The following is a 24,037-nucleotide window of genomic DNA, read 5'->3' as shown; positions in this document are numbered from 1 at the left end:
GGTAAAGGCTAATTAATTTGTCGTTATCCTCAATCACGACGGTAAAGGTCAGTGAGCAGATTTTGTGCCTGAGCTGGTAAATTTTTACGGCAATTTTGGAAAAACTGTCTAGCATATGGGAATCGGGAAGCAAATTAAATTAGAAACCGACCGTAAACAAAAGTGAAAACGGATAGGAGAAGTAATAATTATACCTGGCTTTTCAGCTCACGTTCGGGAGGGAAGATGACAGTAGGTTGCTCCCATTTCCCAGGTGGGGAGACTGGGGCAAGGAAGGGCGAAGCCCTTTGCCCGGGTCCCCGAGGAGTCCTGCTGTCCGTGTAGTGCTGGCCCCTCAGATTTTAGTGCCTGTGTCGAACAAACGGCAGTGAGGCTGCTGAAAAGCAACCTCGATGTTTATCATTCCTTGGGTATTAATATCGAGACCATTAGTATGATTTGGAGGTAGGCGATAAAGATTAATTTGAAATTGCCGTTGTCCTTTTCGGTTCCAGCCCTCTCCTAGCTGTGTGCTAGCACACACCTCAGGATATACTGCAGAAGCTCTTATTTATATAGCTATCTCCAAGCACAAGGTTCTCCTATGACAGGAAAACAATAAAGCTAAAAGATTAACCATAACCACATAAAATAAGATCTAACTTTATGCAGTCAGCTTACAAGGCTATTAAGTCTGAAGTCGTATAGAAGCCCTGATCTAGCTGCGTCACGTCTTTGGCTAGACCTGGTTGAGTTGTCCTGTTGTGGCAGAAAAGCCTGCCTGCCGGGGCCCAGCTCATGGATTTATTGCCGTTCCTTATATGGAAAATCCACTAAATTGTTTCTCCCCCTTCCTCCCAGTCAAAGGAGTGTTTAACTCCGTGAAAACACGTACTTTCTTCCTTACGCTACTTTGAAAGGAGTGAGTTGACCACGGTGTAAAACGTCATCTTAAAAGAAAAGCAAACTGAAAACTTGAAGTTCCACCGTGTAGCACCAAAAGCCACCCGAGATGATTGTCTGCACCAGGTTTCCCACTGCTACGGCTGAACCACGATGGCCCTGGTGGGAATTTTTGTGCTGCTTTTCCTAGACAGGACCTCTTCTCGCGCTGGCCTGGCTAGAGCAGGGCTCTGAGCTGTCTCTCCCACTGGGGTCTCCTCCAACACTTCTCCAGTTTGGAGCCCTGTTCCCAGGCACGCTGGGACAGGACTCAACTAGGGAAGCTAGAAAGTGGGTCAACAAAACTAAAAGCAACAGAGAAAAGCAGTGATGCCTGAGCCTGGAAAAGTCAGGGAGGCTCTAGCAGGGAAAGCGATGACGCTGGGTATGGAGGTCCTCGCCTCTTCCCGGGGAAAGGCTGTCCGAAACGGAGAGCGCCGCCAGCCAGCGGCCTGCCCTCGCTCTGCCGTAGGAAGTCAGCCCCTCGCTCGGAAGTTCCCGGGCTGCTTTGGCAGGTGGGAGATGTTCAGCCGTTGAGGTCAGGGCTCTGTTTGAAGGACAGATAATTAATCCCGCAAAGTAATCCACGGTGCCCTTTTGGCAGATTTATGGAGATAGCCTCTGTGCCGGGGACTCTGCCTCATCATCTTTCATTTCCCAGGCAAAGCAAGTGACTTGTTATATAACATGACCTGGTCTAGATAAGACTTTTCATTTAGGGGAACTCTCTGGTCTAACAGAGATTGATTTTCTTAGAGGCACGCCGGCTGCAACAGGTGATGGGAAGATGATGGCAAGCGTGGTGGGTGTTCGGGACATCATTAGCTTCCCAAGAGAGGAAATTCAAGTTGGCTGGATGTCAGCGGGTGAGCACCGCAGCCGTGTTTCCACCTGCTTGTGCCCTCGGGAGGCGTCGGGGACGCGCGGGGCAAGCAGGACCGCGAGTGTGCAGGGCGCTGCCCGAGGTTTTGCCGGACGAGCGGTGCTCCTTCCCTTCCCCGTGCTTGCCGCTGGCTGCTCCTTAGAAAAGGAAGCGCCTTTGCTATGGAAAGAGCAAAATGTATCTGGAAGAAATTGATTTCGCACAGCTCCGGCTGCACACGCTCGGCCAGAGCACCGGGAATCGATGCTGCGGGAGGGCAGAGCTGCGTTTCCCAGCGCGCCCCTGCACCTTCCCACTCGTCCGGCGCGACCCACGGCCAGCAGCGCCGCCCAAATCGGAGCACCCCGGGAGCCCGCAGCAGGATCGGGCCCGGAGACAGCTGCGCCGTTTCACGGTTGCTGCTACTGAACATCTCCTGGGGAACGGGGAATCCTTTGGTTCTTTGAGAGTGGGATTTTTATCATGAATTAAGTGGCAATTTAATTAATAGGCGGGAGAGGGCTTGGGCCCGCAAGCTGTTGTTAGGAAAACGTACGGTGCAATTACAGTCCAGCGCTTTAAAGCATCCGTTTCGCTTTGGGTGTCTTGCTGTCTCCAGGCTTGCCGGGTGCTTTTGCAAAGCAGCCCTGTTTGGCCCCACTAAAACTACGGGGAGGAGGAACTGAAGCGGAGACGGACGTGGAGGCTGAACGTTACACGTCCGCCCTGGAGCAGCGCTCCCCTTTGCCGGCATATGCCGTACACCTAGTTTATTTGTGACTGCAGGGAAAAACAACAGGTCGATAGGAGCGGGGCTTCAGTTGATTTCCAGCAGCGACTGGCTTGGGGCAGTCAGGGTTTGTATTTTGGCGAAGCTCGGGAAGGACCAAACCCCCCTGCAGGGGACTGCGATCCTCCGCTGCTCTCCCCAGCGTCATTAAAACAGGGGTTCCTGCCGCGGGGATGGGAAGGTGACTTGTGCGGCTTGGCCAGGCGTCGAAGGGTTAAACCGAAAGAGAGGGCTCGGGGGCTCTGCGAGAGCAGCGGCTGCCGGCGATGCCAAAATGTCAATCTCTGCCTGACTGACAAATTTCAGGTCCGGTGATGGATGGGCAGCAGGCAGCCTGCACAAGGGCAATCCATATGTCCTTCCTGGCGCTGGAAAGTCCTGGAGGAGAGAGGGGAAGGGAGGTCTGCGGTTTCGCTCAGGTAGCTGGTGCTTAGGGCGCTTCAGAAGCCCTTAGAACATCTATTTTTGCAAGTTGATTCCTCTAGGAGATGCGGTTTCTGGTAAAGCGCTCGCTTCCTAAAGCTGGCGCATCCCGAGGGAAACGTGAATTAAAAATTATTATTTGCACAGTGTAGTAGAAGTATGAGTTGCAAAAGCAACTGGGAGGCGTGTCTGGAAATAGCTGTTCTCTTGCCTTCTGTTTTTCCTGCTAAGGAATTAAATATTATTTAGAAATAAAAGCAATAGCTCTCAGAATGTGTTTCGCACAGGCCTGATGGACGCGGGGTCCCCCGCTGCCTTCCCTTCCGAAAGGCAGCATGAACTCTGGAGCTAAGATGAAGTGGCCAAAGAGACCTCCCAGCGCTCAGCTGCTGAGACCTCCCTCTGTGCGCTTGACTTGAATTAATAAAAAAGGCAGGACAAAACCGTTTCCCTGAATCCCTGAAACCGGACATCAGAAAGGAGAGCAAGCCTAGGAAATACGGCCTGCTAATTTCAATACCCCCGTTGCCGGTTGGCCTACCTTGTGCCGACTTTTCCCCACGTTCGGATCACTTGGTGAACTGCTAGGATGTTAAAGTCCTCATAAATTACGCCTGCGGGGAGGGCCTTCCAGCGTGATTTAAAGGCCGTCATCATAGCAGAACATTTTTGCAGGAGGACATGCTGATGGGTGGAAAAGAGCCTCGCGCCGAGTGATTCATCAAAGGCTGTTTTTCCACGCTGCCAGTGCAAGGGGATGAGGCAGCGCAAAGAAGGGATGGTGGCTGCTGCTGTAGCCCTTGGCTTCTTGCCTCCGTCAGCTTTCTGTTTAACTTCCTGGGATTTAACGTATTTGAGATGTTGGCAACCGCTGGCTCAGGACAAGCCTGGACTGTCTCTCTTTGCGTCTGGGTTGGAAAAAATTAAGTGTTCTGAGATGTTTGTTAATATAAGTCTGAATGGAAGAATTTCTGAAAGACGTTGAGCCTGAAGATGTAGTTGTCATGTTAAAAGCCGACTGAGTTGTTACGAGGTCCCTCTTTCATACTCCTCGATGAGTTTGCTTACTGTGGCGGGAGAGGCAAGACATGTATTTTGTGGGTCTCTAAAGCCAGCACAGACCCAGTGTCCGTTAAGAAAGTGCACATTTTATGGCTGTGCTTACTTCGTATGCAGTCAGAAAGTGTGTCCTGCAAACACCGCTCGGAGATGGAAATCCAAACGGCATGTTCTCTTTGGGAACATGTGCTGCCTTCTGTTCCCTCTCGACTAGGAGGAAATCTCCTGCAAGTTGAGTAGGGATCAACTGTTGTGTTTACAGAAATGAGGACACGTTTACAAGCGATATCTCATTCTTGGAGCACGGGCAAAACGGTGGGCCCAGAATAGGACCTGGTGGGAATGAACAAAGCTCTTTCATTTTCTTTGGTTTTCTTTTTCCTTTGGTATTCCTGTGCGTTGTGCCCACGTGAGCGGTAGTCTCCTGTATCGCACTTGTGTATTCCTCCCCGCTCCCTGGCTGTAATATGGTGAGGATCTTTGACATTGCCACCAGCAGAAGTTGCCAAGTGCTGTCTGGGGAAGAGGATTTTTCATTTCTGTACAAACTCTGCAAGTTCGCTCACAGCAGAAACAATTGCGGTAGTTTTTCTTGAGTTACTCTGCTGTCTTGACTCATGATCCAGGTGTTGGCTGGTCTCCCCATAGCTCGTTTTAAGGTGATGTTCGTGATTACGGAACAAAGGAAGGATGTGAGGAAGAGAAGGTTTTCATACTTGGCAGTTAACCCTTGAGACGTGTCCTGCTTGAGCAGGAGCTTGTGTGGGAGACCTCCGAGGCACTTTCCGTGAGCAGAGTCTCACCATGCAGCTGGTTATTTGTGCTCTTACAGGAGCGGCGGGGGTTTTCGCCACCTTCACAGGCTCGGCTTTAGATAAAGTCGAAGTGACTATACAGAAAGGGCAAAGCAGCAAGCAAGCAGTGCCTGTAAGATGAATACTGATGCAGAGTGTAGTTACCGGTTCCCAGTTCCAAGATTTGCCACCTGAGGTTTCGCTGCTGGGCAGGAAAGTCTCTAGTTTTAGTGAGTAGGAAAGCATTAAGGTTTGCTGTCCCGCCAACACACTAAGCCAAGCAGTGCTGGTTATTTGCTGTCTGTTCAAACCACTGAGCACGTTTGAGAATACATAGGGGAGATGTTGTGGTCCAAGATTCAGCATCCTTTAACGTGATGAATTACGCTCGGATCAGGAACCTTTAAACTCTGTGGGTTTTGTTCTTCTCTCTGATACCTAACCGTAGCTCCTGTTGACTTTGCTAGGGGCTTTGTGCATCAGGTGATAAATCTCTCGGTTTATTTTCTCATACTCCGTGTTTGGTTCTAAAAAAGGGAACTGCACTGGCATTTCATACAAGCTTTTTTGTGAATCCCTAAGATGAGAAGTTTTGCCTGTGGTGCTAGAATAGGCAATTAAATATTTTGGGCAAGATGCTGAAAAAACATCTGTTCCACGGGATGGTCGTGTGTGTAGGAGGGCTGACGCACATCTTGGATCTTGAATTAGTGGCCCCCAGAGGGAGCCATGTCCCCAGGAGCAAGAGGACGCCCAAGGTCGGAACGGGAAGGGTGGGCGCTCTTTTCCAGAGCCCAACGTCGCAGTGTCTTGATTTCACACAAAGATGTAAAGAGCAAGCTGTAACCATTTTTCCTTTGGAAATAACTTGTTCCCTTTGAAATTAAGCAGGGGGCAGGGTCTGAGGAGCTCGTCTGTGAGAGGGCGGAGGCGAGCTAGGGGAGAGAGCAGGGTAGCTGCCCTGAAGCCCTTCTCCACGTATTGCACGGGGGCAGAAACTCAAGGTGAAGAGCAGTGAGGTGGTCACAGCAGCTGATGGACTATTTATATGATGATAACTGTGTCTGTTGCCGACTCTGTGAACCACATCCAACGGCATCTATTTCAGTGCCGAGGAGCCCTGACGGAGCACATTTTGATTAATAAATTATCCAGCACAAGGTGTGTGATGGGTTCCCCTTTCACATCTCGTGAAAGTCATTCACTCTCGAGTTCAGCAGCTCAGCAAGTCCAAGTCCTTTCGAGGGTGCAGCGCATGGCCCTTTGCAGGGGGGTGCAGGAAAACTGGCCTGTGCAGGGGAAACGGGGTTCCCTTGGCTGATGGGTCCCTTCGCTAGAGATGGAGAATAGCTACATCTCTCCCTCCTCTGGTTTTGAACAACGTTCAAAGGCCAAAGGAGTGGGGAGGAAGGAGGAGACATCCATGTCTTTTTTTTTTTTCCCCCCCCTTCTGGGTTTGAGCCAGTATTTTTAACGGTCTTTCTAAACTGAGAGAGTTGGCTGAGGGCAATTAAACATTATGGTCCCCATCTATAAATCCCTCGTTATAGCAGTGCTTCTCCAAAACGATGCCTATGTTACCATCCGTTCTGCAGTGAGCCTGGAAAAACACTCTGAATGGGCTGTCGTGATCCGTCCCGTTGCTCCTAGTCCGGCGCCGTCTGTGTTGGTCCTTCCCTTCCCTTTGCTGTTGTCCCTGTACCCCAGGTGAGGAGCCCACACCGAGAGGAGGAAAACTTTCCCTCCTCCTTTTACCTGAGAAACCTTATCATGACAAGAGAGCGGACTTGTGTTTCCTGAGCAACTCTGTTCCCTGCCAGGTAAGAGAAATGAGCCTGCCAAAATGCACGAGTTATGAAATGATTATAATTTATCCCAGTTATGGGGTGTTTGGGAAAGCAAGCAGGACGGGCCTTCCCGGGAGGGACTGGGCGCCAGGTCCGGCGCGCTGCTTCCCGCGGACGACTTTGTGGGCAGGCGGTGCGGTTTCGCTTGCAAGGGGTAGCTGGGGTTTCTTCTTGCGGCACTCCTATGCTTCCTGTGGACCTGGTGAATGTTTTCCTCTTTTCTTATGCCTCTTCAGTTTACCCTTGTTGTCAGTGATTTTCAGTGGCAGTGGTCGTTTTCAATGGCACTCTTGTATTTATTCGTCTTTCTGTCCCAAGGTTTGTCCTTTTTTTTATTATTCTCATTTTTCTTCTGACTCTTCAAGTATTTAAAAACCTCGCGTGCTCTGCTTTTCCACTTTCTCTTTTTTTTCATCCTTTCCCTTCCCTTCCCTTCCTCCTTCCACGAGTCCCCATCGTTTTAATTTCTGCCACATCTCCTGTTTGCGCTTGGTCTCCTTTGGGTCGTTCTCCCCCTGCTCATCAGGGCCCATGGGACGCCCAGCTTGGGAGAGCCTCGGTGGTGGCAGTTCCCTTCCAGGACACGGAGGGGCCGGGAGCGATGGAGCAGAAAAAACACTTGAAAGCCATCAGCCAGCGTTGCTGTTTGCACATCGAGCTAAGCTGCACTTAGCCTGGGCTGGGACTTTTTGCTGGGTCAGGAGGCTGATGGAGACATAAGGAAAGAGCAAGGGGTGAAGGAGAAATTATACAGAGACGGAGGGGCAGAGATTGTGAGCGACCGGGAGAACTCAAGAGCAAAATTGGCTATTTTTCCCCCTTTTTATTTCCTTGCTATGAGAAAGGTGAAGAAATGTGAAGATAATTAGGGAGATTTTTCCAAAGAAAGCATCTCCTGGGAATTTGCATTGTTCTGTAGCGACAGTACTTCACCAGGGATGGCTGGTCAGAGGAAGAACGAATTGACGGCTGAAGAGGCATTGTAGAGGAAATTATGAAAGGGCCCTGACTGACGAGTTTGGAAACACCTCTTTCCATTCTGAGGCTAATTTGCAAAGCCTGGCAATTCTTTGCTAGCAGAAAGGCGCCCCAGAGGGCATCAGATGCATATCTTCCATATGAACAGTGTTTGGGAGGCTGAGCTGAAGAAAAACCTCTGATGTGCAGCCTGGGAGTGTGTTTGGGTCCCTAATTCATTTCTCTATCCTTCAAAAATGATTGTGCTCAAATAAGCGACATGTAACAGGTTTTAGGATAGGAACTCAGTGCCGTGTTTAGTCTTCTATGTCAAACATTTGGTCCATGCCCTACTGACCTATCTGCACTTGAATGGATTGGTCTATCAGTTAGCGGATCCCTATTAGCAGAAGAGTATTTGGGGATTAAAAACATATTTTATTATGCTTTATATTAAGGGGAGTGTATCGAGATTGCCCTGCTACATAAAATTTACCGTGGTGACGTGGCAACCTGGAGCCTTTAAATGCTTTGCAGCACAGTTTGATATATCTTGTAGAGTGTCCTTCAAGCACGGTATCGGGAAAAGAGTCTCCTCGAGAGTCGGCTGTAAATTAAAGAGAAAAGGAGGGAAATCAAGATTAAAGGAGGGGAACTGTCTGAGGGAGGAGCCTAGAGATCTTCCAATGCGGCGACAAAAGCAAGATGAGGAGGGTGTTTTCGGTGTCCCACTCGGGGCAAGCAAGCCCCAGAGCGTGGTGCTGAGGCAAGGGGTGGGAGCCGGTCACAAGGACCAGGGAGGGCAGGGAGGAAACGCCGTACCGAGTTCAGAGACGGGAAACCAGCCAAGGTACCGACGTGGCCGCGAGCAGGGGAGCGCGTGCTGCGGGTCTTTGCTCTCTCCTCTTGCTAGGACGGTCTTGTCCTAGCGTGGAGGCAGGAGTCGGCGGAGACCCAAGGCTCTCCTCTTGCACCGCGCGCAAGGGCCTATGGGAGAAAATGAAGTCTGCGGCTTCGGTTTTCCTGCTCAAGGAGTGAGTTAACAAGCAGCGAGGTCGTTTTTAACAGGGGCTGCTCTGTTCTTGGAACCAGGTTCTTCATGCTTTCGGCTTTCTGTTTTCTTCCGCGAACTCGGTGCCTCTAGCTGTAGGAGTTGGCCTCCTCGCAGCCGGGCTCGAGGCGAGGGTGACGGGGTAATTAGGTCGCTGGGCAAGGCGAGTCGGCGGCACGGCACAAAGTTGTGTCCATGTACGTATTTATTTCCTACGAGCTGCTTTTCTCGGTGGGGTCATACCAGGAGCAGACAAAGTCCACGCAGTGAAGCAGCCGTGAGCTGGGCGTCCTCCTCGGAGAGGCGCTTCCCCGCGGGGAACGAAGCCATCAACGTCTTCTAACGATCTGCTGCTGAGCTGCCGCTAATATTTTAAGCAGAGCCAGTGCCAGTTCATTAAGCTGGAGAGCGGTCAATGGGCCATTTCGGATGGAGAGGAGAGAGGGCCAAGGACAGAAGTGGGCGGCTCTCGGGGATGGCCGATCTGAGGGGAAGACGTAAAGGCTCAGGAACGGGGCAGAAAGGTGATGCTGTAGTCAGGACTCGGCCAGGGGAAGGTGTTGGACGGGGCAGCGCTGTGTCCCGGGGTTTTGGCCACCGGGAGGGAGGCGCAGCAGTCCGACGGGAGGCCGAAACAGAGCGGCGGTGAGGAGATTAAACGGGAGATCAGAAGGGAGCGAGGGGGCTGCTAAGTGATGGAAAACAACTTCGGCGACAGCAGATTTGTCTTGCAGTTTGCTTCCAGGGCAATGACAAATGTTGTATGTGTTTCTTTCGTGCCTAGATATATTGAGAAGACGGGCTTTTTTTATTTTTGGCCGGGATGAATATAACGGGCCGACGGTGCTGCCTCGCTCTTGTTTGGGGCTGGCGTGAGGAGCTCCTGCACGGTGCAGGACTGCTCCAGGAGCGATGCGGGTGCCCATCTGCCTGGGGCTAATCGCCTTGTTCATCACTAATTCAGTAGCCGCTGGTGTTGTGGCAGGCCAGCATCAGATATCCCCGGCTCCGGGTAACAACTGCTGGCTTTTGTCTGGCTGACAAAAAGAGAGAGCACCTGAGACTGTCGCAAGGGCATCCCCAGCGCGCAAAATTCATCTCTTCAGCGTCTGCTGGCCGTGAGACGTGAGTGCAGTGTGAAGCGTCGCTCGGTGTCTAGTTCCAGAGGAGGAGAACCGAGAAGAGGATGCTCTCTGGGGGCAACACAGCCCTCTGTAAGGTCATTCTCAAACAAGGGCCAGCGCGGAGGCCATGAGCTGGATCTCTTGCGGAAAGGTCTCCCCAGCAAGGGAGACAAAAGCGTTGTAGTGTTGGTGGAGCAATGAGGGGGACCTGCTCCCCAAGGGAGTGGGAAGCTGAGGTCAGGGGAACTTGTGATGGCAGCAGGGTCTGGGTATCGGGTCGCGAGGAGGAGTTGTTTGGAGGTGAGCAGCTGGATTCAGCTGTGGAGCTAGACCATGGAGATACACTGCACTGCGCCAAGAGGCAGCAGGAAGGCCTCAATTCTCAGGTACCTGAGATGCCATTTTGGGAGCCATGTAACCTCAGCTTTCTCTATGCTTAGAGCAAGGAGTGCTCGGGGAGTGACCACATTCCTCATCTAGACCCTGAAGCTGTGCGGGATGAGTCCAGGCCGGAGTGTGCCACTGCGCTTTGGCATTGCATTACTGCCCTCACGGGCTAACTCAGTGCTGCCAGCTGCTGAATTTGGGATGGGGCTAGCTCTGCTCATCCTTCACTTCCTGGCTTTCATCCCGCACCACGAGCTGGGTACAGCAGCCTTGCAAACACGATTGTTCTCCCTCCATGCAGCGTCTGCTGACTGCTGAGGGGCCAAGCGCAGACGCGTGCCTGCCTATATGTGCTGACATCTCAATCAGCAGAGGAGCGGATGTGCAGACAAAAGGGAAGAATACATTTACATTTTAACCAAAACCCTTTGAAATTCTTCCACTGCCTGCAGCGTTTGCGACGTTATCGGCTCTTGGAAGGAAAGCATTGCTTTAAGCCCTGAGCTGGGGCAGGTAAGAGGAGGAGAAAACCATTACAGGCATTAAATTTTAAAGCACATTTTGAGATCAGGTGGAAGGTATGGAGTGCCCATGGCATGGCCAGCTTGGGGCTCCACGCCTGGCAGCAGATCCGCTTTCTTAAAATGTCCCTTTCCAACGTTGTGTCTGGTCATCTATGGAGACAGGCAGAGGAGAGAGGCTTGTGCCCTCCTGCTTCCTTCTCGCTTTGCCTTTAGGTGTACGTTTTCACACTGGCTCATATTTTTGTCAGGTAACACCAACAGCATCTTTGCACTGGACTACATCAGCGGAGCCTTAACCCTGAACGGGCCGCTGGACCGAGAAAATCCCTTCTACAGCGCTGGATTCATCCTCACAGTGAAGGTGAGAGCTCCTCTGCCCAGGGGACACGCTGGCCCAGCAGGTCAGGGAGGGCACCTGGCCGAGCCCCATTCAGAAAGGTGGCAGGGTCATGTTCAGTGCTCGAGGGTGCCCTGCCTGGCCTCCAACAGCTACTCCATAGACCTCCCTTCACAGTCCTCAATCTCAAATTGCACGAAACGTCTCCATTCAGGCCACTGACTGGTGTCCAAAGGTGCTATCAAAAAACCAGGGAGCGGGCAGCGGTGTAGCAGGGCAGTGCGTGCACCTGCCTTGCCCAGGTATGCGCAGGGAGGCAGGGGAGCTGGAAGTTGCCTTGTGAAAGACAGTAGGAAGGGTCATTGATCGGGAGGGCGGCAGCCAGGCCTGCACGAGCGCAGATCACCTCCATGTTTTGGAAAGAGCAGTACTTTGTCAGGGAGGCAAAGGGACGGGAATTTACCCCTCTTGATCCCCGGCATGGGTCTTACTGTGGGGCTTGCTGCATGGATCTGTCCTTGGAACCTCTTGGGTTTGGGTTTTCTGTTTTAAATTCATTTCTAATTTAAATTCAGGAAATCGAGGGAGGGAGAAAGGGAACATGTGCATGTTGTCTGTTTTTAATAGGGCCAAAAATATCTGTGTAATCTTGGAAAGGTTTGTGGACCTGACAACTTGCCCGTTTTCCCAACTGCATTATAATATAGTTCCGACTGTGATATGTGCCTTGATCTAACAGATTATGTTGCCTCTCCCCACAAACCTTGCATCGTTCCTGCAAATGCCAGCTCGCTGTGGCCCACACCCTGAACCCAAAATGTTCTCTGCTGTTCTCACCCTGGAGCACTCAGGGAAAATACAGCTGGGTTTCTCCTTGTTCAGATCAGTGTGTTCTGCTGTTGTGTGCAGAAGTGGTGAATAGCAATGAGCCATGTGGGTCGTGTTAGTGCGCTTTTCTATACCCCCAGCGAAACGAGATTATCCAAAGGACAAGAGGAGGGACTCTGCCTGAAAATACCGTTCGCAAGTTTTGCTTCTCTGGCAATAAAATCTGCACTCTTTCCATGTGGGAAAGAAAAACCAAAGTCCTTCTTGAGACAGAGGTGTGATACGGAGTCATGACTCAGCTCTGTGTGTTTAGACACGAGTTGCCAAACCTATTTTAAGTTACAAACCTTGTTTTCGTGCATTGTCCTAGTTTTCTGTCCCCCTAAATAGTACTGTTGCAGCGAGCTCGGTGCCTGGGCTCTCCTCAGGAGAGGGCAGAGGAGAAAGTTGGAGCGCTGGCTGCCCTATCGTGGTGCCCCCCGCATCTTGCAAGGCCCCTTTTTGGATGCTGAAAGATCTTTTTAAAAGCTTGCTGCAGAGACAGCACCCGCTCTCTGTCGTCCTCTAGCATGAGGCTGTATCGTGACAACCTGTTGCATGAAAGGCACAAGTGAGAGCTTAGCCAGCCCTGCCAAGGGGAACACTAAACTGGCAAGGGAGCCCATTTGCAGGAGCGACGCGTGGCTGAAGCATGGGCAATGGAAGAGCTGGGCATGAAGGCCAAAGTCCTCGTGTATGTTAATGGGATCAGCTGTGTGGGAAGGTGTCTAATCTTCAGGGACGGGGCAGAACCAAACGAACATCCTTCCTTGGCAAAGCAGAGGAAACAAAAGCCGCTGCAGTCTCCAATTGCATCACGGCTGACACGCACATTCCTGCTTACCTCTTGGTCAGATCCTGCAGCCCACACAGCATAAAGCACGAGGAAAGGCTCTTCTTTCCATTGACTTTGTCTCGGCAGCAGTGATCGACTGTGCTTTTGTGTACGTGATCTGTACACAAAGGCTGCTGGTCTCTCTGCACTTTTTTTTTTTCTTTGATTTGTTCTTTGAAAAATGAAGGCTGCCCTGGTACTTTCTCTCCTTGCAGGGGACAGAGCTGAACGATGACCGCACGCCCTCCAATGCCACTGTCACCACCACCTTCAACATCCTAGTCATTGACATCAATGACAACGCGCCTGAGTTCAACAGCTCCGAGTACAGCGTGGCCATCCCTGAGCTCGCCCAGGTGGGCTTTGCTCTCCCTCTCTTCATCCAGGTGCAGGACAAAGATGAGGTGAGACACCACCGCGAATGTCCAAGTCTGCTGTCTGCTTAGTCACCCTTAACGTCCCTGTGACTGGTTTCCTGTGTCCGTCATCCCCTGCCACTGGTGCTTGCTGTGCATCCCTGGTAAGCTAGCACTGGTGTGTTTGGGGAGTGCGGGGGAACATGTGCCGTTGATTAATTTGCAATGAGGTGCATGGTGATATCATGATACCATTTATTTTGTTAAGCTCTTATTGCTGCCATTGCTGTGCTTGCTCAGTCCCCAGAGCACAAACGCCATCCCCAGGGCATAAATACGGCATGGGCTTTAATGCAGTGCGCCCAGTGAGAGCCAGAAAATGGGATTGTGTGAGATACCGATTCTTCCCTGCTTCTTAGAGCGCCCTGTGGGCACTCGCAACGCTTCCTTCTGCCGGTCCGTATGAGAAAGAGAGGAGGTTTTCCGGTGGGCTCCCCGCAGGCCTGCCAGCCCTGGGGAGGAGAGTACCGCTGTGGTGTCCGCCCCTGCCCGCGGTGCTTCGGGGCCAAAACCACGGTGCTAGTGGGGCTTGGAGGGCGCGAGGCAGAACGCCCAGGCAGCTAATTCCTCGATATCATTCCTGCAGCCCGCGTTCAGCTTCTGTCAGTCCTCCTGGTTTCCTTTATTTCCTTTTTCTGTTCTCAATGGTGGAATGAAGCGCTAACCCTGTTCCAGGAGAGGGGAAGAGGTTGCGCCTCTTACTGCAGAGCAGTACGTCTGCAGCTGGGGAGGGGGAAGAGATGACCGCATCCTCTCTGCCCCAAAGCCGATGGGTGCTGTTGCTGCCCGAGGACGGTGTTAAGCATGTCCTGCAAATGTGGAGTTGTAGGAAGCATGGGGATGGACGGAGTGACTCTCAAGGCATCGATTAGAGTTGGGGAGCCGGGAATCTCACGTGGCTTACAGACACTGCCTGGGAGGCTGCTGTGCCTGAGGCAGCCCTTTGATCTGCTAATCCAGGTCCTCTCGGTCCCCCAGTAAGAAGAGCGGAGCAGAAACGAATGTGGGGCCCGGCAAGCTCGCCGGCAGCCAGGCAGGGATTTTAACAAACCGGCGTGGGAGGAAATTGCTGCAGCCCCGCGCGGCTCGTGTCTCATTTGGCTGCGTCTTGCCCGGTCCTCGCGGCACGATGATGATCCGGAGGCTGGCAGCGGGCTGTCCCTGTGCCCTGTCCCGTCCCCTGTGTAACCTTATGCTACGAGTAGCCAACCCGGCACGTAGTTCCTAGAGGCCTGCTGGGGTGGGGGATTGGGATCCCGGCTTTCTCGCTAAAAATGAACCGCTTGCTGTTTGCAGTCACCCCCGTAACGTTGGCCGGCAGCGCTACAGGCTTGTTCCTTCGCCGTGTTAATGGAGCTCCTATTTATTACACGCTGGCCCGGTCCACTTAGGAATTCCATCATGTTTTCCAGCCCTAGGGTTACAGTCTTCAATTACTCTTATTATTTGACTTGTGCGGTTCATGTCTTGCGTCTTCGGTGCTGGTGCCCTACAACCATACCACGCTGCATGATGTCTGCTTTAAAGAAGTGCTGACACCTCATGGCGAGCTCTCTCAAATCGCTTTGAAAGGCTCTGGCTTCTCGGCCCGCAGGCTCCCGCTACTCATATGCTTCTCCAGGCTATGGCAAGAGACAAGGGAAGGATGCTTGGTAGAACAAACGGCATTGGTATGATGCTTTTCTTTTACTGACACTTAGATAAACTAAGTGCTAATGCTGAGGAACGCAAAACAAAACATGTCCCCCCTCCCCTCCCTGTCCCCCGGCTCCCAGAACCCAAAAAGTTGATTCAAATGGGCATCTTCTAAAAAGTCGTGAATTATCATTTGTGGTTGAAAGATGGAGGTGGCCTTTGCTGTGGCTGAAATGACAGATTTGCCTTTCCCCCAGGCCTGCATGCAATGCACTGAGTCTTGTAAAACCACACCGAAATCCCTGTTTTTCAAGTGAAGTGATTATGACACTGAACTAATAATCTACTTGTGACATGATGTCACCATCAGAGAGTTATGAGTTCGGCCTGGAGAGGTGCAGATGAGCTATTAAGCAGATAAAAAGACTGTTTTTTCTTGAAAATGTCAATTACTAATAAGGAAGATATGGATATGACAGATACTTGGGATCGTTTCCGAATACAATCACTGTCGTGCTTTCTGAGAGATGTCAGCAGATCTGAGCTTGAAGGACATCGTAGCACTTCTGTTTATGCCGAAAGAATGAAGGCTCTGTCGTTACTTCTGGCTAAAAGCTCATTTTACTGAAGTGATTCCCATTCAGAAATTCACTTCAGCCTTTCAGCCTTCCTAATTTTAAAACAGGAGGGGGAAAAAAAAAAAAAAAAGCCCCACGTTCCCGATAGTATGAACAAAAATAGACTCATTCCGTTGGCTCCTGGAGTATTTCTTTAAGCTCGTGTGGTTTCCCCAAGTAAATTGGTCGGGCTTTTTAAAACTGCCGAGAGCAGGCCTCTTGTATTGTGAAAGTCTGAGGGAGTTTTACCGTCCACGTCTATGGAAGCGGTCATATTAGCACAGACTGCTTCTGAGCGGAGTATTATTGTCACTGATTAGAAGCGCAGTAGAGCTGATGTCTTGGAAAATCTGGAGGGAGGACAGTTAAAAGCAGTGGTTTTTTTAATGCGCTCTGCTGTTTGTGGGTCTTTCTTATTTCCCCCGGCGAACACTTCCCTCCTACCCCGTCTGCGTGTAGATCAACCATCAAGGTAGCACTGTGGAAAAAAAATATTTGCATGGTGGGGACGGGAGGGCAAATCCAGGTAGGGAAGAGGCTACGTGCTAAATGGAAGTGGGAATAATGCAGCAATCAGGGCACAAATCCGCCCTTTCTCCCAGGGGGAAATTGCCGCTCGCATCCATAAAGCTGCCAAGAGGCGGTGGTGCACCCGGACCCGTCCTGCCCCCAGGCTTGCCCATCGGCAGCGGCCCCGGCACGGCAAGGCTCCATGTAGCGCTCCTCACGGGCGATGCGGTTCTGAAAGGCCCAAGCCCCCCAGCTTTTCAATAAACGAGCGTTGACGTGGAAGAGAGTTGCCCGACACGGAAGCCCAGGTGCTGGAGAACCTCCTGGAAGTTGCAAGGTTTCTGCACACCAGCTAGGCTGGAGCTAGCCAGGAGCTTTTGCCACCGCTGGAGGGCTGGGGAAGGCGAGCGCGTGGCATCGGGCGGCGAGGAGGAAGGTCCTCAGGCTGAGAGGCGAGCGAGGATGCGGCTGGCAGAAGTGATTTCGCCACCGTGGCCTTCATGCTGGAGATGACACGACTGATTTGTAAAAGGGGGCAAAGGAAAGCAAGAAGAGAAATACACGTGTCTCGGGGACGAAAGCCAAACAACTAAATGAGAGCAGATGGATAGAGACACGTGCAATCGGCTGTATTTTTAGGGAAAAAACATTTTGCTCCTGTTTTGCCTCCTGTCTCCCAACCCTTGCCTGAGTCCCTTTGCAGTTTGATTTCTTTCTTAAGGCAGATTTTGTCGCTGTTGTTCCGGGTCTTAACCTTTCCCTTTGGCTTGTTGAGGTCCTGCTTGGTGTGGAGCAGCCCAGGCCTGAACCCTGCTGTCCGGAGTGGTCTCCAGGGTCATGTGGCTGCTGGACCCCCCCAGTGGTGGGGTTTGGGTTCCCTTTTTTTTTTTTTTTTTTAAACTTGTGGTATGTTTTGCACCAACTTTAATGATTGCTTTTTGAAGGAGTTGGATGAAACGATTCAGCAGACCTCTTAAAAATGTGTTTGCCTTGCACAGAAGTCCGTGTTTCAAGCGTATGCGTGCTTAATTTTTGCCTCTGTATTTCAGCTCAAAGTGCTGCCCCGCCTGGGCACAAGGGTTTGTACAGGTGAAATACGCCCCTCGGGTGTACGCTCTTGGGTACACCCCAAGAGCTGCGAATGACCCCCAGAGGTGGACTCTGGAGATGGCCAAGCGGTGCTGAGCTGAGTTTGCCTGTTTTCTCTGCAGGAAAGAAAGACCAGAAAGAAATTGGCCTCTGATGAATTCCAGTAGATGCATGGCCCAGGACCAGCCCCCTATGAGTGATTTTCTGTCTTGGAAGGCCATTAGCAGGGGATTTCCACCTTCCCATGCTATCCTAATTCAGCTGGTCTTTGTTGCTTTTCCAGTGCGAGTCCAGATTGAGCGTTGAGCTCCTGTAGCTGCCAGCGTGCTCTCAAGAGTTAGGGCAGCAGAGGGGAAGAGCGGCGTTTTATTTTCGCCTCTGCATTTTGCATTCCCTGAGGCCTCGTCCAAAGCACTTGAATCCGGGGGAAATGGTTGCACAGGGTTTGCTTGGTTTTGGGCCCGGCCTTCTGTGAACCGAGCAAAAAGCATTAACCTCTGTGCGGCTGAGTTTCTCTCCCTGCGAGATAGGGAGCAAACCACTTGAGTGCCTTTCTGAAGCTGTCTGAAAGCTGTTTATGAACGACTGTGGCAGTCCTGAGCCTACATGCAAACAGACCCTTTTCAGGAGCCTTGCGTCTACGCTCATAAGCTGGTAGCGGCGCGCCTGAAGACAGAGGTGGGTGCAATCACTGCGGGGCCACGTGGCTGCGAGGGGGCAACGCTAGCCTGGGACAGAGCCGGGGAAAGGAGGTGACAGGGTGTTGGGGGCATGCTGGAAGGTGTGATTTAGCCGTAGCCCGCCTGGAGGCAAGAGGCAGAGTGGGAGGAAAGGCATGAACGCTCTCCGAGGGGGAACAGCGATTGCCCAGTGCCGTCGTCTTTTCTCCGTAATTCGTCCCCCTGCATCCTTTGGGCAACATTCATTTGAACCTCATGTTTCTCACACTGGTTTGCTGATGGAGGAGTAACTCGGGATGCTGGGGGAGCTGCTGATGGAGCAACCGAGATGCGGGCTGAGCGCCTAGGGCGGGCTTTGTGGAAGCGGCCGACAGAGGTCCAGCCGCAATAGGGGCTTCGACGAGCGCCGAAGGGCACCCGCCGTTTTAGCTTCCTTGCCCAGGTTTAGCGCTGCCGGCATGGCTGCGAGGTCTGCAGAGGTGCGTTACAGGGCAGCGGGCTTTCCCAGGGCGGGCCAGAGACACCAGCTCTTCTGACCCTGCCTTTGGTTTGCTTTTTCTTGACATGGTTGACTGGAGAAGAGGAAAAAAAAAAGGTGGGGGGGACAGGGACTGTATATAGCAGAAGTATATTGGTCTGACATTTAAAAAAAAAATCTTTAGAGAGTAATCTTTTAAAACAGCTCTTAATAACGCGCACGCAGAGGAAGATAAACGAGGATTGAAACAACACCCAGGCTCTGCAAATAGCGTTTGTTGCCTAAAACTGCATAAAGAGACTTGCGTACGGCTATCGCCTGTGCCCATGCGTGTGCAGGTGCGCTGTACGAATCACCCGTGGCGTATATATGCATACGACGGACCCGCGCCCTATAAACATGATCTACGCAGCGAGGAATCGTATAAGGGAAACTGGCGGCGCGCTCGAGCATTTGCTCCCCCAAGTGCCAGCTGCCAGTCGGCCCGAATTAGATTGCACAGGGGTTTTTTGCAATACATGGCATTCACCAGCAAATTACCCTTAAAGAGGGAAAAATCAATCATTTGGAGCAGAGATAAGCTGAAGGCGAGCCAGCCCCGGATTGATCCCGCCTGTGCACGCGTGCGTGGAATTGAGCAGATAACCCCGAGCGGGCTGCAGAGTCGGGAGGAGAGAGGTGGGCAACTCCCGGAGTTACGGAATAACCCTCTCTGTCGCCTCAAAGGCACGCGGCCGCGAGGAAAGCTGCAGTTAGGCTGGGTCTGGGGCTCCAGGAACAAGGGCTCTCCCCCGGGAAAAGAGAGCTGCGGCGCAGCGAGGATAGCGGGAGCGGAGGGGAGCACTGCGCCGAATCTGCAGGGAGAGAGGGAGACCTACTGCGGCGGGAGGCCGGGCTGCTCCCCCCCCCCCCCCCCAAATCTGGAGCATCTAGCTCGCTTTCTGCCCAAAATCAGTGGTTACAGACCACCAACCTACCTAGGCAGCTGCATGGTGGAGGAAGGGTTGCTTGCTTGTATGGGGCTTCTGGTGTTTGTTTTTTTGGGGGGGGGGTGGGGGGGTTGGGTATTTTTTGGGTTTTTTTAACTCTCAATTGTTTTGTGGCCATTGTTAAGTGCTGTTAAATGCTTGCTTTGAGTGATGGGAAGCTGAGTAATTTTTGAAGCACTTTCTACTCGTCTCGGGTAAGGAGACGCTCCCCTTGTAGCATCTCATAGCCCAACTCGTGCTCCGAAACCCTTCCTGTCCCGCTCTTGGGGGCGAGGAGTGGATCGGAACCGCTCTCTTAGGGGCAGGAAAGAGACAAAACACATAAAAGTTGATGACAAAGACCGCCGGAAAGCGGGCAAGGGGGTGGTCCACGGTGGGGGGGGAGGCACGCCGCTCGCGCCCCAGGGCACCCCTGGCTGGTGCCGGTGGCCGGCGCTGCGAGGAGCCGAGGCTGCCGGAGCGGGCGCGCGCGTGAACCCGCGGCTGTTCGCGCGGATCTCCGCGCGCCTCGGGAGCCGGCGCTTGTTTTTGCTCCTGCCACGCGTCTGAGAGCCGTTGTTTGCTCTGGGTGATGGGAGCAGGTAGGAAGGGGTGAGGAATTTAAGATTTTCCGGGGGGAAAAAAGAAAAAATCGCCGTCGTTTCCTCCGGAGCAGGGGTGCTAGCTGCGATGGAGGCTAAGCCAGCCCCTTCTGCTGGGCAGCTGATAACAATTTGAATATTCACATTTGCTTTCAGCCATCCACGGGGGGCTCAAAGGCGCCGGTTACTAGGAGCGAAAAAGCCAGCATGGGGGCCGCAACAAAAAATAAATAACAAAATAAATATATAAGTGACACCTCGCCGCGGCTCTCCCAACAGGCAGATGTATTCCCCCTCTTGAGACCTCACACGGGGAGACTGAGGCACTCGAGTGGCTGGTAATTAAGGATGGCGGGTATCTGCAGACTGATCTCCTCTCCCAGCTGGAGGGGAATTAATCCACCCCGCTCTCTTCCCACAAACACTTGGATTTCTTTTGATGTCTCAACTTTATCTCGTGCCTCCAACAAACTCGCTGCTCTGCGGATTGCAAGCAAACCCCTCACGTCTTACCGCCACGAAAGGTGCTTTTGTGCGCCGCCAGGAGGGTACACGGCGCCCGGCGCGGCACCGAGGAGGTGGCCACGGCCGCCTTTCTCGGCGACCCCAAATTGTCTCCGGCCTCTTAGAGACCCGGCTGTTGGGTGTCCCCGGAGCAGGTCACCTTCGGAGGTGACCCTGGCCATGGCCACCTCCAGCCATCCTGAAGCCAGCGTCCTTCCACAGCTGGGCACCCTTGCTGCCGCGCTTCCACCATCACCGACACATGAATAAGTCCCGGGCACGTTGCAGTGGAGCTACCGGGACAGAGCAAGTATCTGGGGTGACAGGGCAAGTATTAGGGTGGTAGGTACGAGGGAAGCGCCGTGGAGCTGCTTGAGGGCTCCTGCTCCTTGGGCTGCTGAAGGACTTGCAGGCGGGTGAGCGGAGGGGACAGAGAATTACATTTCTACAGGAAAATTGGATTGAAAATGTTAACGGAGCGGTGGAAGAAAGCCCTGCTGGCGCTGGGCCAGCAGGCTGTGGAAATAAGACAAGTGCTCCTGTTTAAAGGTGACCTGTGAAGGAATTGTTTCTGAAAATTGGGTTTGTGCCCCTCTTTGAAGCTCTGTGCTGTGTACAGAGGGCTCTAAGGGAGGAGCAGATATTTCTCTAAATTATTTGCGAGCTGCATGAACAAAGGATGCAGCACAAGCCGGGCAAATCTCGTTTTACGCTGTCATTAGTTTCTGATTAGGTGTCTCTTCTCGTCATACCTTGATAAGAGGGAGCACGTGTAAAGCCGCTGGTTAGCGGACGCCTTGTAGGGCTCCTCCATGGGGCTCGATGGAGTCGATAAGTCCATCTGATGGGATCAGCCCGGTCTGACCGCCGAGAGCGCGACAGCAGAGCTGGTCGGGAGCTCTTCTCAGCTTGTTGTTACTGCTGGAAAATGGTCATTTGTTATAAATTGGTGTCTTAAGGATGCAGTATGAAATAAGAGGTTGGGAAGAGATGCTTTCCCCTGCCCTTGCTCATCCTCTGCTCCCCGCTTCCAGGGCAGCCAGTGAACCCAGGCTGTTTATGAGGCGTGGGGCAGCATAACAAGCGCGAGGGCCCTCACTTCTGCCTGGGCTGGCGCTTCCCTGGCTTGCTGTAGAAACAGCTTTTCGGAGGAGCTGTGCCTGGCGAGACAGAGCACGCGCTGCATGCCTCGCTGCTGCCTCTCGTCACCTCCCGTGCGATGCCCTGACGGGGAAGGAGAAACACGCCTTTCTCCCCCAGAAATGCACTGCGGGGGTGGATGTGACGGTTGTGAAGCATCTCCCGGCCTCTCTGTCTGTCTTCTCCCCTTTTCTGCTCTGCCTTCCTGACCGAAATGGCAGGGGGTGACCCCCTTTCCTTCCGCAGGTTTTTCCAAACTGCAGGTGTAGGAGACCTCCTCTCCCCCTGCCCGTCCCTCAGTCCCACGGAGTCCAGCAACGTGAAGTTTTCCCGACGTGAGACAATGACACCAAGCTAGACTTTGCACAGGCCCCTCTCGTTTCCTCTGCAGGGATGCTCGTTCCCCATCATCTGCCCGCTGAGCGTTTCTTGACTGCTTCAACTGTAGGTGCCCTCGTGGCGTGTTCATGCTGTGACGTGCGTGCTTCGGTGGGAGCTGCTCGGCTTGCGTCTTCCCCTCGGCTTCGTGGGGTCCTGGTGGGTTACTGGGGTGATGTGTGGGCAGGAGGGATGTTCTGCCTGTGTTGCCTCCTCCCGGCTGTCACGGTCAGGCAGCTTTTGCTATTAGTGCCCCTTCGTGCATTTAATTGGTCCCTTTTCCTGATAGGAGGGAGGTCATTCGAGGAAAATTGGAAATTCGGCTCTGGCAGCTTCTGAGCTTGTTTTTAACGTGCTCTGCTGGGCCGTGCTTTGGGAAGAGCGTGGAGTGAGGGCCCTGAAAGCGTGCTGTCAGTCGTCTTGGTCCTGCTGCTTTGCTGGGAGGGTCCTGGGGAGAGGAGGAGTTTTCCAGTGCCCTGTTATCACCCATAATTGCACGGTGTCTGCGTTTCTGAAGGCACGGGGGCTATGCCTGCAACGAAGCAAGGATGCAAGGGGTCTGAACTTGCAGCCTGGTCAGGGCAAGGCATGATGTGCGTCGTTTCAGTGCGCAGGTAGGGTGCTGGAGAAACGCCTGCTGGAGGCGTTAGGCCCGCTCTCACCCTCGCCTCTGGCTTTGCTGATATTTCTGCCAGCTTGGCAGGGAGGGTGGTTGTGGAGAGCCACCCTGAGAAACGGTGGGCCGGGATGGTCACCCAGAGCTGCGACAGTGGGTGATGGTAGGAGACCTTGGGCAGGGGGCACATGCTTGGGAGAAGCACCCGCGCTGTGCTTCCCCAGCACGGGGCAATAAAATCCCGGTGTGCGATATCGTGTGTGGCACATGGGTCTTGAAACAGTCGAAGGGGTTTTCCCTTCACCCGTGCGCTATGCAGCTTTATCCCAGGGATGCATTTATTTTTAACGTGCACACGTGTATTTTTTTTTTTATAGAACGTGAGCATTTAACAAAAGATGCATAAAAGTCATCTGCATTGTACATCAGGCAAGTCTGATAAAACACAGTGAGGCGCACTTAAGATCAGCGCTGAACTGTATGACTCAGTTAACCAAACACGAGCGCAGCAAAGCTCCCTGCGTCTCCAGTAACTGCCCAGCATCCGTCTGTGCGTGTCTGAAGGCAAAAGGGCTGCGCCCTCGATGCCGCAAGCCGCTCCTGCCGAAGCTGCCGTCACGGGGAAGATTTGGTTCTGATCCACGTGCCTCAAAGTTGCCGCGCTGCTTTTGGGGATGAATTCTGCCAAAGCGCGTCTGTCTGTGCAAGGAGTTAATGAGAGGCGTCGAGAGTGCCCGTGCGGGCTCGCAGCCTCGGCGGGGCCGTGGGAGGACCAGGGGCCGAGCCGATGGGTGCTGGAAGGGGTAGGAAAGGCAGTCGGGGGCTAAGCAGCAATGCAGGAGGTCCTGACGGGGCGCAGAGCAAAAACACCTGGGGACTTGGAGAAGAATTGGGAATCCTTTGTTTTTGCTGTGAAATATTCCTGTCTAGAGCAAGTGCTTCTCCTCTTAGTATTTCACTTGCTTTTTTCTTTCTTTCATGGCTGGTTTCTCTCTGTGCATTTATGTCGGGGTCTCTTCCCCGCACCTGCCGCTCAATCCCATTTTCCGTCCCTTTCTGTTAGCCGGCGGTGTTGGGCTGGCTACGGTTGGGTTACCCTTTGCTCCTTGCTGCCTTCGCCCTGGTCGCCTCGGGCTTCATCCAGCAGCTGTGCCGGATGCTTTCTCGTTTGTCACTGCCAAACTTCCTCTCTCCCTTTCCAGGGCCCCAATAGTGTTTTTGAGGTTTACCTGGTGGGCAACAACTCCAACCACTTCATCATCTCACCGACCTCCATCCAGGGGAAGGCAGACATCCGCGTCCGCGTGGCAGTGCCGCTGGACTTCGAGACCATTCCTCGCTACAAATTTTCGGTACGGCTGCTACGGGGCTGGGCGCGGGGTGGTAGGAATAGGCCAGCGAGGTCTATGTTTTTAAGAGTGACCTAGACAATTCCCAGGGATCTCAGTAGGGCTGGAGCACCTGAAGATGCCTTCAGAAGACCTCTTTGTACTGAGGGTGGAGGTGCCCGTGTCATGCTGTGCTCCTCTTTGGGGGCTCTCTTGTTCTCCCTTCTCCTTCCCCTCTCCCACTTCTCACTGCTAGCTGGTGGGTCCCTAGCCCATTTCTCAGGGTGCCTCCCTGTCC

General features: G+C 52.9%; 1 protein-coding gene across 2 annotated transcripts in view; it reads left to right on the top strand.

Annotated features, from left to right (window-relative positions):
• CDH23 (cadherin related 23) overlaps positions 1-24,037 on the top strand; it is a 227,241-nt gene that overhangs the window by 115,664 nt on the left and 87,540 nt on the right. For both annotated transcript variants that reach the window (XM_068950920.1, XM_068950919.1), the window contains exons 10-12: positions 10,988-11,100; positions 12,994-13,182; positions 23,614-23,763. In XM_068950920.1, coding sequence (XP_068807021.1) covers positions 10,988-11,100; positions 12,994-13,182; positions 23,614-23,763 — 452 coding nt within the window. The remainder of the gene's footprint in view (positions 1-10,987; positions 11,101-12,993; positions 13,183-23,613; positions 23,764-24,037) is intronic.

The sequence above is a fragment of the Struthio camelus genome, chromosome 7 (assembly GCF_040807025.1).
Source record: "Struthio camelus isolate bStrCam1 chromosome 7, bStrCam1.hap1, whole genome shotgun sequence".
Classification (NCBI taxonomy): domain Eukaryota; kingdom Metazoa; phylum Chordata; class Aves; order Struthioniformes; family Struthionidae; genus Struthio; species Struthio camelus.
The sequence above is the reverse complement of the archived record's forward strand: the minus strand, read 5'-3'. Positions and strand labels throughout refer to the sequence as shown.